This window comes from Cebus imitator, unplaced genomic scaffold (genome assembly GCF_001604975.1).
Source record: "Cebus imitator isolate Cc_AM_T3 unplaced genomic scaffold, Cebus_imitator-1.0 Scaffold14, whole genome shotgun sequence".
Classification (NCBI taxonomy): Eukaryota; Metazoa; Chordata; class Mammalia; order Primates; family Cebidae; genus Cebus; species Cebus imitator.
This window is the reverse complement of record NW_016107329.1, coordinates 7,501,077-7,514,737: the sequence shown is the minus strand read 5'-3', so window position 1 is coordinate 7,514,737 and position 13,661 is coordinate 7,501,077. Positions and strand designations below refer to the sequence as shown.

Here is a 13,661-nt window from a genome sequence, read left to right as displayed (position 1 = left end):
TTTCACCACGTTGACCAGGATGGTCTCAATCTCTTGACCTCGTGATCCACCCGCCTCAGCCTCCCAAAGTGCTGGGATTACAGGCTTGAGCCACCGCACCCGGCTGGAGGTTTCTTTTGAAGGACTATGTGTGATTCTGAGCCAGAGTTTTCAGTATGTCTTCTGCGGGCTTTTAGGACTTTGGGTACTGCACACATTCTCAGGTGTCTCATGCAGCCAGTGTTCTGCGGTAAGTCAGTGTGAGTCTCAGGTCTAGCTCAGGTCTGACCTTGTTTGGACTCTGCATATTTTAAAACTTAATCATGTGCGTGGGAGAGAGAAATGAATCATATTGTTTCTTGTCTTATTACAATTAACATGCGTTATTAAATCTGCAAATAGCCACTAATTGCCCATGTTTACGATCTAAGTATGAAAGCTGAAGATTTCAAGGAGAAAGCAGGGTGGGGCCTGCAGAGGCCTGAGAAGCTGCGCACAGATTCCATGGTGGACTACTGCATTGACTCATGGAATACAGCCCTGGGTGAAACGATATTGAATACAGCTCACTCTCGATGGCACGAAATTTTCTAGGCTAATCTGGAGTTTAATCATAAAAATGACTTAAGTCAGGCATAAAGAGCCTAAACACTGGTAGGTAATTAGGAAATAGGTTTTTCTCTTCCAATACTCTTCAGGAGAGAGCGAGCATGGCACCTGCCCAGCCTCTCTTTAGGACAATATTCTATGCATCATGTTGCTTCTAAGCATTTCTTCACAAAAGGAAGAAAACCCCAGGATATTGTATTATGTGGCAATAATGAGATGCAGATAGTCAGGAAGGTCTTTATTAACTTGCTTTAGGAGAGCTGCTGAGTGGCTTAGAGGATAAAGCACTGGATTTCTCTGTAGAGCCCCCAGTGGGAGTTTAATTTGCAATCCAGTGTAGAGACACAATACACAATAGCTGCTTGCTTTTATGGGTTGATAGTATGAAAAATATTTACTGGTTATGAAAGATAATCCACTTCTGAGAAGACTGCCTTATTTTCAGAATTTCAGGCACAATAGATCCTTTCCCCGCTGATGGTGCATTGTAGAGCATCCTGGTTGTAAAGGTTTCTTTGCTGCATTTGGCTAATCTAAAAAAATGATAAACTCTTTATGCTAGATACATATCGCTGGTCTGACACTAGCTGCCTGCAGATGTACAGCTAATATGTTAAGGTAATTTCTCAGGATGCTTCATGCAATTCAAAGGGTACCTTTTTGATCAGACTGATCTAAATATTTAACAGTCACAACCTTTTGCTTGGTTTTGCTCCTGGATTTCAAATAACAACGAAGTGACATGACCTAGCGGGAACAGCATAGTCACAAGAGCAATGAGCTTTATATTCTCCCAACAAATATTTATTGAGGGGCTGTGAGTATAGCCCCGGCTTTATTCAGTCATGTTTCTCACTTTGCCATTATCAATGTCTGTTTCTACATTCACCTAATTGAGAGAGGAATGGATTTTTGCCTTTTTTAAGAAAGTTGCTCTAGAGACAGACGGCGAGGTGCTTTTGAGTGTCTGTCTTTCCCCTGTTCCAGTCACGGTGGCTACTGAGAATCACTGCTGATTATCTGTCTGTACAGTTCTCAGCATGGTTCTGGTGCAAGGTCAGGGCTCATTACCTATTTAATTTCTGGTGGGTCTGGGGCAGGCATCTGAACACTGCGTGAAGCCCGTCTCCCCAGCAAGTCATATGCTTCCTACAAAAAATATGCTGGGCCACTTTGCAAGTGAGTACAATTTCAGTCTGAATTTCTTTTCAGTAATTAGGAACTTAGTCCCAAGTAAAACTTTAAAGGGGCCAAGAAAAAGGGAAATGGAAAATGAGGAGACGCAAGTTTTGGATGTGAGGAACAATCCTAGTCTCTCATGTGTGCTGTGGATTCCTGATGCTACAGGAGATGCTTCATGGCAGGCGGGTAGAAAGGATTTTCCAGGAAAGCGGAGAAAAAGAGGAGGAGGAGGAGGCAGGGGACACAGGAAGAACATGCTCGGTTTCAAAAGTGAAGTCTGGCGGGACATTGACGATGGGCAAAACAGTGTTATCTGTCCACTTCCCGCATGAATTTATGTTTAACTTTAGAAGGGAATTCCTTTCTCAAACAGAGCCCCTGTGTCATTATGTTAATTTTATTGTTTTCAGAGACTATGAAGGACATAATAGAAAGAATCTAGGGTTTGAAGAAAGGAGACATGTTTGATTCCTGACTTTGAAACCTATTAGTTTTTGTGATTATGGGAAAATCACTTAATCCCTCAAAGTCTCAGATTGCTCATTAGTAAATAGGGATGGTAACACCTGCTTCACCCACCTCACCAAGATGCAAGGGTCCAGGGAGAGAAAGGAGATGTCAGTGTGGCCGGAATGGTGGTTCAAGCCTGTAATCCCAGCACTTTGGGAGGCCAAGGTGGGCAGATCACAAGGTCACAAGATCGAGACCATCCTGGCCAACATGGTGAAACCCCGTGTCTACTAAAAATACAAAAATTAGATGGGTGTGGTGGTGTGCACCTGTAGTTCCAGCTACTTGGGAGGCTGAGGCAGGAGAATCACTTGAACTTGGGAGGCAGAGGTTGCAGTGAGACTAGATCGCGCCATTGCATTCCATCCTGGGCAACAGAGCAAGACTTCATCTCAAAAAAAAAAAAAAAAGATATCAATGTGCCAATGTGCTTGGTCAACAGGAGAGGGCCCCTTACAAATAGCTATTCATATTATGACCAGGATGCCATTAACACATCACAGTGTATATCTGAGTATTTCCTGTTACGCGTATGTACCTAGAAGCGCTGCTACGGTTTTTGTTCATTGTCTTCCTCTGGCTCTTTGCACTTTGTAGGAAAGATCCTAAGAGTTAATGCTGAATTCCTATGTCACAGAAGAGAAACAATGGAAAGAATTCAGAGCCTTGTTATCAAGCTAGCAAGGATCTTCCAGGTACAAAGCTTATCCTGCTCTGATTCCATGCAAGGGAAGTCATTTTCTCCTCCTTTTGCCTCAACCTTCAGGGCTATATTCTAAAGGAACCACACACCCTGGACTTTCAGGTCTAACTCTATATTCATCCACCTGCCTGCAGTGTCTATTACCCTGACCTCTGCACCTGCAGACTCCACCCGCCCATCATCTGCTTCCAGCATTCCTCCCGCCCTTCTGCCAGCTCTGGTTGTAAGGCCCTCAGATTCTCTCAGGTGTCTACCTCCTCCTCCTTCTGGCTGCAGAAAATGCCATGTGTGGAGATCGCGTGCGGTGACTCCTCACTTTCCCAGGTCACTGACATTTTGGGAGGATCTAATGAAGCTTATGGAGCCTCTGCCCAAACAAGTGGCACGTATACCATGGGGTCACAGGGGCCCCTGGGGACTCGACTATGAATCTGCGAGTGGTTTATCACCTCCAGGTTAGAAATTCTCTCCTCTCTGGTATTCTTTCACTGAGACTGGATGCACCTTCTATCTCTTATATGGTCTGTGAGAGGGCAGAGGCGATGCCAGATTTGTTTACCAGTGTTTGGGATTTCCAGTAGCAATCCCTGTGCTTACATTAAGCACATGCTTATTGGATGACTGTAAGGGAATTAGCTCCACAAGTTAGTGCAGGTCTGGTTTACAGGTCACCTGCTTGCACAATTTCCCTGTATGAATTATTGGGCATTTATACAGAGAAAATGTTACACATTGTGAGAAAAAATGTCACAAACATTCACAACAAATCCTTAGGCATTAAAAAATACATTTCTAATTAACATAAGGAACAAAGAGCCTTGTGCTCTTAACATAGATAAATTTGGTTACTGATACATTTATTAAAATTCAAACTTCATTTCGATGTGTAGATGAACACAGTATTATTTCTACTAGACATTTAGAGAATTAGAAACAATGCAATATATAGCTCGAATCTCAGGCATAGGCACTCCTGGCTACTGCAGAGAGGAGAAGAAATGAGAAAAAAAAATGCCTTTTCTTCCAAAGAGGCATATTCTCCTCTTGTCAAGCTCAGGTTTATTAACATGGCAAGAGAAGAAACTTCACACAGCTCCTCCTTGCTTAATGTCCACTTAGTGATAAATGGTGACCCCTCCCTTCCCTGAGGATGTTAATCTAGTTTCCCCAAAGGACTTACTCATTTGGAAAATGAGGAAAATTTTGCATTGATTTAAAATGGTTCTGGAATGCAGAGGAGCGCCTCACTTTGCATGAGACCAGAATGTACACAGTCACAGATCAGCAGCAGAAGCACACATCAGTAAACTATCTTCCACGCTTTTTCTAATTTTCATGAGCACTCCTGCCTCCAACTCCCCACACACAAATAAATCACCATGGAGAGAACTCATCAAGGGGAGTGAAAAGATTTAACTGCTTCAGACAGGATAAAACACTACAAGACCTGCACTGAGGCAAGAAGCCTAGGGGATGCTAAGCTCTGCATCCCATTATGGGATGTCAAGATTTGCATAGGCAGACTAATGTCTCCTTTTCAGTCTCGTTTCGATGTGTCAGAGATGAAATGATGATAATGTTGGAACTTCCCTTTCAAACATCAGGAGCAGAGAATAGCTATTTGCAAACACTGTCCTGGAGCACATCCCAGGTTTCTGTGAGTAATTGAGGGGCATTTGAGTCATTCCAAAGCATCCTGCGCCTTGTTGCTAAACAATGAATGGTAACTGCACTTGATTTGGCATAGAAACATCTGAAACTTAGGATACAATTGTCTTTTTCAATTTTGATCTTTCACAGTTAGTTCTACCTGACATAAAATCTTTGTGTGTGTGTGTGTGTGTGTTTGTGTGTGTGTGTAGTGAAAGGGGCTGCCCACTGGTGTCCCCTTGGAGGAATTTACAGAGGAGTGTTTTTTGGTGGAATGCTAGCCCAAGAATTATTTTGTTTATATTGTGAAAAATGATGCCCTGGCTTCGAGAATCAGGCTTTTGTAGTGAATGGCAGTCGCATGTTCATGAAGACTGAAATGGATTGATTGGTCTCAGTACTTACTAAAGTACCTTAAGAATGAATGCTTTTTTTTTTTTTTTAAAGAAAACCTATGATAAAGTATTTATAAATATTTAAATATATATTAATAAGATGGTTTAACATTGGTTTTCTTTCTCTCTCTTGCTCTCTCTTTTTCTCTTTCTCTCTTTCTTGATGGTGTATTGCTCTGTGGTCTAACCTGGAGTTAGTGGGGCAATCACGGCCACTGTGGCCTCAGTCTCCCAGGCTCAAGCCATCTGCCCACTTCAGCCTCTTAGGCAGCTGGGACCGCAGCCCTTGCCATCAAGCCTGGTTGTTTTATTATTATTATTATTGTTTTTCTGTAGAGACAGGGTCTGGCTAGCTACTTTGCCAGGGCTAGTCTTAAATTCCTGGCCTCAGGTGATCCTCCCACATGAACCTCCTAAAGGGCTTGGATTATAGATGTGAGCCACCACACCTGGCTGATTTGACATTGGGATGTGTTTCAAAATGATTCAGTGCCAGAGGAGGGAAATGGGCAGGAGTAGATATGAAATAGGATGGACCACAGAGAAAGTTAATTAACCTATTCTTTATACTTTTATCTATGTTTGAAATTTTCCATAAGAAAAATTTGAAAAAAATTCTTTGTAAACAAATGGCCCTATGGAATAAAAATACACTGTAAAAAAAGTATAAAATACTCTGACTCCAAACTCAAGACGTTCTTATTCAGAATATTTATGTAATCAAGTAAAATGTTTGAAATTAATAGTAACTTCCATTTAGTTTATGTGTTTCCTATGAGGTAAAAATGCCACAAGAGCTAGCTCTATCAAATAGATTTATATGTCGAACTGCTCCTTTTTAGGTAAATTTTACATCAAACAATTATTTAATAGCCACCTACTATATGCAAAGAAATACTGCACATTAGAGTTTTTTGGTGACATCATTTTTAAGTATCCATTTATGACTTATAAGCTAAGGGTGCACTGTATCAAAAAGTAATAAAACTGAATTTCAAAAAGTATTTTGAGTCAGATTTTCATGAATTCGGCCTGGCTGTCTTCCACTTTCTTCTCTAGATTTCTGAGATGTATTGCATTTTTGTAAGGACCCTGTCTTCCTGATCTTTTTCAGTGAGTAGAGAATAACATGCTCATGTGATTTCACTTTATTCTGGATAAACTCAACCAGATGCTGAGATGCCATTCAGAGCAATGGAGCACCCTAGTGGCCGGAATGAGCCAAGGACTCTCATTCACCATTTGAATTGGGTCTCAGAGTTTCTGAAACCAAGCAACTAGAAATAATTAGCATAATAATATTAGTCATACCATTACATGAGGAAAAAAAAACAAAAAACTATTGTGAATTAATGGGATCTTTACATCCAGAATGGCATAGACAATTAAACATTTAGTCGATCTTAATTTTAAGGGTCAAGTAGCCTAGACACTGTATCCCAGAATTACATATACCCATAATCAGTATAAAGTTCCTGAGTTCATGGGACAGTTCTCTTCAACTAAATTCTTATGACTCATTGCCCTTCAGTGAGTAAGTATTAATATTTAAGGCCTTTTCTTCTGTCTCTTTTCTCCTGCTGCCTGAGCAGTATTGCATAGATAGCTAGGGGAAGAGACAGATTTACTGAGACAGATGTAGTACACTCAAGTAATTCTCTGTCTCCCATGGGCACAGTAACTTTGAGAAAGTGGATTAATTTCCCCGTGCCCCAGTTTTTCCACCTGTAAAATGGAGACAAGTGTAGCATATGCCTTATAGTGCTATGAGAATTACATTATTCAGACAATGCCTGGCACACAGTGAGGACTACAATTCCTTACTACAAATATTTCTTCTCAGACTGCAGTCACATCCATCATCTGCACAATCATATCTTTCCTGCATGTGTGTCCGCCACTCTTAGAATCTGCATGGTTTTGTATACCTCAAATTGCATATCCAAGAATCTACAGAAAATGAACTGGTTTGGGCAACACAGAATTTGTGAAATCCTACATATAAGGCTATGGAATAGTAATGGAGTAGAATTACACACGAAACAACCTTGCTTCCTATACACAACTCACCGGACATTGTAGCACATTCTATTTTAACCAGAAATACCTAAAGCGGTGAATTAGTGAGCAGTTTAATCTCCTTAAGATAACTGTTCCAAAGAGCCATGGGTAACATTTTGAACCCTTCTGCAAAATTTGTGGAATAATTTTCCCCTATGAAAACTGAACAACAAAAAAAATGAAGTTTAATTACCTTAAGAAGCCTGAAGGAGAAATTAGCCACACACTGTATTATTTGGTAAGAAAGCTATTTAACAGTGAAAATAAAAATGTCTTTAAACATAAAGAGGGTGAGAGTAAAGTAAAAGATTTAAAACTTGAAAGAAATTCCAAAACCACCATAAATCATGATAATAGTCATTGAATTCATTCAGAAGAAAATGGATTACTAACCTCAGGATCAAACTGTGTAACCCTTAACAGTCACATAACCAGCCCCGGTGCTGGGCACCAGCACCAAATGCTTTCCCTCCCATAGCTTTTGTTCACCCCCCTCCTACATTCTAAAAGAATGGCATGAACTGTCCCATGATAACATGACATCCAAACTTGTAAGCTTACTTCCGTCATCACAGCCCGTAAATAATCATATACTTGGCCAGGTGTGGTGGCTCCCACCTGTAATCCCAGCACTTTTGGAGGCCAAGGCAGGTGGATTACGTGAGGTCAGGAGTTCGAGACCAGCCTGGCCAATATAGTGAAACCCCGTCTCCACTAAAAATACAAAAATTAGCTGGGCATGGTGGTGGGCGCTTGTAATCCCAGCTAGTTGGGTGGCTGAAGCAGGAGAACCGCTTGAACCCAGGAGGCAGAGGTTGCAGTGAGTCAAGATTGTCCCACTGCACTCCAGCCTGGTTGAAAAGAGCAAACCTCCATCTCAAAAAAAAAAAAATTATACACTTCTCAGCTGTGTAGTTAGGACTCCCATAATCTGGGGCGTGGGGATGACCTGGTCTGGTATTGCTAAATTTTCTATTACTACAGCAACTGTGCCTATGGCCAAAGTTGCCAGTTTATGTATTTTTGAGAAAGTCATAAGTGGCCCAGTCCAATCTTTTTTAAATTAAACAGTATTTCAGAAAAGTCCACAATATGGAAGTAGATGTCTTATGTCATACTTGAGATTTTGATGTTTGTTCCCAAATACTGGTTAAGGCCACCACAGGGAAATACAATTAGCAAATTTATACACTATGCCCGGAGGCCTCACTATGATTCTTACTATCCTCTGAGGCCCAGACTTTGGGATTTCCAAATGATGAAGTCTGTCTAGAAATTCATTAACTTCACTTCCTTAAATACAGTCAAGAAAAATTTACCCTGTTCCATTCTATAGTAAAATGAGGTTCATGAGGTTTTAATAAACTTTTAGTTTTAAAAGCAAATATTAATTTGTTCATTTAATGATTTCTCTTATCCATTTTGTTCCTTGGAATGAAACATGATTTGTGAAATTAAAACATTCTGCTATTTATAATTACATTTATTAATGGCCTATAATTAAGAAGAAATTGTTAGCTAAACAAACAATTAGCTTATTTATCTGAAGAATGAATAGGGAGAAGGCTACTCATTCATTGCTAAGGGTTCTTAGCCTTGACCTACTTTTCACTTGTTCAGATTGCTTTCTAGATGTTCTAGTTTTTGTACCTAAAGTCATTTTGCTAATCAAATGATGAAAGCTTACACATGTATGTATTTTCTTTTGGTGAAGGAGCAGGTTAATGCATGCATAAAATGTTACTATGCTGTAGGTCAAATTCTACTTCCAATTCTACCACTGAACCCTAAGGAAGATATTTAACCTCTCCACCACTAAGTTTTCCATGTATAAAATGAGGATGTCCACAGCTGCCATCTACCCTCTGTTACTGGTAGAAAGTCTTAACTCCAAGTTGTCCAGGTTCTTGGCATTTTGAACAAAGAATTGGAAAAAACACCCAGGAAGGCAAAGAGAGAATGAAGCAAGGAAGGAATGAAAGCAGGGATTTACTGAAAACAAAAGTACACTCCACAGTGTGGGAGTGGGCTGGTCAGTGGCTCAAAGGCCCAGATACAGAATCTTTTGAGGTACAAATACCCCCAGAGGCTTCCCATTGGCTGCTTCAAGCTCACCTCATGTAAATAAAGTGGTGGCCTCCAATCAGAGGCCGAAGTGATGTTAAAAGGTCACACTCCTGTGCAAACATCTGATTGGTTGCAAAAAGCAATGGATCAGAGGCTAAGGTGAAGTTGCAGAGTTGCACTTCTACACAAAAGAAGTCTGTGCCCATAAGTCTGACTGGTTTCAGACAGCCAATTTCCCGTCTGTTGTACAGAAAGGTGGGGGTTTGCAAAGGGAGGAGCCTCTGGTCCTTTTGTTATTTAGGCATGGAAAGTTAGGGTTTTCCGTTCAGTTTAATTCCAAGGAGTCAACGTGAAATGGCCTTAAGTTCCCTGCCTCCAGAACCTGTCCTCATGCCTCACCTGGAAGGAAGCGGGGGATGGAATACCATCATGATGGAAAAGACTGGTTATAATTTTCCTTAAGGAGAAGATGCTTTTCTTTAATGAACTTCTTCCTGAAAATACACACCACTGGGAAAACATTTTGGTTTTGTATACAAACCCTAACATGTCTTTTGGAAAATGTAGACACTCTTTGTGATTATTAAAGGAATCTGTGCAAAAGCAGTACTTTTGGCACCAAGGCTGCCTCATCTGAGGGAAGAGCCATGTGGTTATGCAAGTTACAAAAGACTGGCAAAAAAAGTCGTCATGAAAATCTTATTCCTCCAGCTACATTCTTCTTTTACAGGGACACAAAATAATGCTTTTTAATGCAGGCAACAGCCTGTCATGGGGCTCACTTGAGTAGACTGATTCCCACCTGCAAACCCCACTGTGGGCTGAGTAGATGGATGATAAAATAGAGATAACAAAGCCTCGGAAGAGTGTTCCTTGGGTCGGGCCCAGTGCAGTGGCTCACACCTGTAATCCCAGCACTTTGGGAGGCTGAGGGTGGATCACAGGGTCAGGAGTTTGAGACCAGCCTGACCTATGGTAAAACCCCGTCTCTACTAAAAAAAAATAAAATAAAATTAGCCGGGTGTGGGGGCGTGGGCCTGTAGTCCCAGCTACTCAGGAGGCTGAGGCAGAAGAATTGCTTGGACCCAGGAAGCAGAGGTTACAGTGAGCCAAGATTGCAGCACTGCACTCCAGCGTGGGCGACAGAGAGAGACTGTCCAAAAAATAAAAAAAGTGTTCCTTGGGTGGGATACGACCAGAAGAAAAGCAGTTTACCCGAAACAGCCCACAGCGGAGTGGCATTAAGCACAGGGTAGTAACTGGATGGGTCATCATCCCAGACACCGCCAGGCAAAGCTCCATGAATAGCAAACCGCACACTCACGGCTTAGCGGTGAACTGTAAGTCAAATGGAAATTGACAATAGTAACTTACACAAAATACCACTTTCATACTATAATAAAGCATTATTATTAAAAAGAAAGAAAGAAATCAGTAGCTAACATTTAACCTTGCTCTGTCGAATATTTATGGCGTTATAATTTATTAAATCCAGTTGTGGTGTGTGTCTTTGTATATCACCAGCCTTTCCTGTCATATTCTGCAACACGGAAAGATTCATTCCTACCTATCTGGCCACGATTGGATGTATACGATTGTTTTTTAAAGCTGCTATCTGCTCTGAAGGACCACGGCCATCACCTGAACCTCTCCTATTTCACACCCGTGCAGACACGGATGTGCACAGGTGCACGCGAGCTCAGCGTCCAAGCAAAAGGAGGAGGGCGTTTCTGCTCCACTTACCTTCGGCTTCCCTGATTTTCCTTCCCGCCGCGGACTTCCGAAGCACACTCCTGCCGGAGTTGAAGAGGCTGGCGAGCTCGTCCAGGGGGCTGCTGAGCGGCCTGGAGCTGGGGGGACTGTAGGGCGCAGGGGGCGAGGAACTGGGGCCCGCCTTCCTGGCGTCGGCTCTGGCGGCCTTCACCGGGGAATACGGGATCTTGGGGAAGGAGCTGCAGGGCCCGGCCCCAGCCCCGGCCCCGAGGACAGAGTTTGGCTTTGGGTGGACCTTGGGCGCCTCTGCGTTCGGCCCCGCTTTCCCCGCGCTCCCCGGGGCGGGCTCGGGCGCGAAGGCCAAGTGCGCGCAGGGCCTGAAGGGCGTGGGGGGCGGCCCGGGCGGGGGCGGGGGCGGCGGCGGGGTGGACGGCGGGGAGGCTCGGCCGCACCCGTTGAACAGCGCCAGGCCGGGGGACGCGGGCCTGTCGCCGTCGCCCTTCTGGCTTTTGGGGTACTGCGGCGACAGCGGGCTGGAGCCCTCCGACGACACGGGGTACTTGAGGTTGGTCTCCAGGACCGGCAGCTTCTTCACCTCCAGGGGCGTCAGGGGCGACTCGTCCGAGGCTGGCGAGCAGGTGACAGGGGTCGGCGGGAACACCAACAGGGGCGGCCGGTGCGGCAGCAGGTTGGGGAAGGGCGGCGGGATGTCGCACGCGTCCCCGGGGGCCCCCGCCGCCTCGTCCTCCGGCGCGCGGTGGAGCGGGGGCGGCGATGCGCGCAGGAAGGAGCCGCAGTCGTCGGGCAGGCAGCACTTCATCTCCTCGTACACGGACTCCGCGGGGTCCGGGCTGCCCGGCCTGGCCGCGTGCCCCAGCATCTCGATGTACACCGGCTCGCCGTCGTCCTCGTCACCCGGGGGCGCGGCCGGGGGCAGTGCGTACGGAGGGGTCCCCGGGACCGGGCCGCGCGCTGCTGTCCCCGGGGCGCCCGCGGGCCTCGCGTCCCCAGGCCGAGACCCCGAGATCTCCTCGTAGGAGCCGCTGAGCTTGGTGTTGGGGCTGCGCTTGGGCTTTCGAGGAGGAATCTTCTTCACGGCGCTGTAGTCGTCGCTGTGCGGCCTGGGCCGGGCCAGAGCTGCGGCAGGAAAGGACGCGGTCAGCGGGTGCCAGGCCAGGCCCACGGGTGCCCACCTCCCCCGGGGATCGCCTTGGAGCCACGGCCCCGCGCCCCGAGAACCCCACGGGCCCGGGCCTGCGTGTCCCTCCACCCGCCAGGCCCCCTGGCTGAACCCGAACTCCCGAGACCACCACCGAGAAAAGAGATTTGATCTTAGAGATGGAAGAAGACTTCTACCCTCTGGGGAGGATGTCAAGTGGTTCCAGTACGCCAGCCACCCACGGAGGCGGCGGAGGTGCGGTCGCGGGAGATGCAGTGGGGAAGGGACCCTCGGGGGTGGGGTGGTGGAACGCACTTAGCTGTGGATTCTTAGGACCTAACTCGGGTGTGACGCAAGGTATGCGTGGAACTGCTCCTTAGGATTTGAAGCCCAGGAGACCTGGCCGATTAACTATTAACAGTGGCATATGGAAGCTTCCTGTCGGAAATGAGTCAGCGTGATTATTTAAATGATGTGAAATGAGCTAGGCGCGGTGGCTCACTTCTGTAATCCCAGTACTTTGGGAGGCTGAGTGAGCGGATCACGAGGTTAAGACATCGAGACCATCCTGGCCAACATGGTGAAACCCCGTCTCTACTAAAAATACAAAAATTAGCTGGGCTGGTGTCGCACACCTGTAGTCTCAGCTACTTGGAAGTCTGAGGCAGGAGAATCGCTTGAACCCAGGAGACGGAGGCTGCAGTGAGCTGACATTGCCTGCAGTCCAGCCTGGGTGACGGAGTGAGACTCAGTCTCAAAATAAATAATAAATAAATAAAAATAAATTTAAGTAAATAAATAAATGATGTAAAATGGACAAAACAACAACAAAACACTTGTATGGATGGAGAGACTTTTAAAAAGAACTTTGTTCAAATGTCACGGAGGATAGATTTTACTATCAGTACATTTGAATCCTAACAGAAATGCATACTTAACAGGGAAACCACGAGAATAACATTTCCCTAAGAACTTCTCAAGGAGAAACTCCTGGAGTTGAAAAAAGAAGCCATACTCAGAAAAACAAATAAACATGTTATTACAAGAGCGAATTTCAAAAGACATGGAACAAAATTACTTACATATGTGTTTAAAACAATTATTGAAAATTAAGTCAAAAAAGAAATTCCACAAGACTTCTTTTTCTAATGATTTTAGTGTAAATTATAATAATGCTATATTAAATAAATATAATTTCTCTGATAATAGAGATGTTAATTTGGAAAAATTACCTCGAGTCTTAGAAATACCCAGACTCCCAAATCTTCTATTAGTTTTAGTAATTTGATATTTTCTGAATCTGTAGGAATTCTTGATAAAGGCACATCTGACTTTGTTGAGTTCCTGAGTTGTTTAACAGAAGCAGCTGTATTCTTCCCTCACTGTGACTGCATATTATGACGCCAGTCTCTGTACCCAGTTTTTGGGAGACAATGAAGTATAATGGTTAAAATCAAAACTTTGAAATCCAGTGGACCTGGGTTCAAATTAAAGCTTTGGAATCAGATGGACCTTTTATTCATTTATTCATTTAATCATATGCATTCAACCAGTATTTACTGAGATAAATTCATGAATGAAGAGAAGTTTCCAGCCCTCCTCTACAATAGTGGGAACAGTCAGACAACAGCAA

At 44.2% G+C, this 13,661-nt stretch overlaps 1 protein-coding gene across 2 annotated transcripts in view; it reads right to left on the bottom strand.

Moving 5' to 3' along the window:
• MYO16 (myosin XVI) overlaps positions 1-13,661 on the bottom strand; it is a 603,751-nt gene that overhangs the window by 61,336 nt on the left and 528,754 nt on the right. For both annotated transcript variants that reach the window (XM_037729044.1, XM_017501745.2), the window contains exon 32: positions 10,900-12,006. In XM_037729044.1, the coding sequence (XP_037584972.1) occupies positions 10,900-12,006 (1,107 nt within the window). The remainder of the gene's footprint in view (positions 1-10,899; positions 12,007-13,661) is intronic.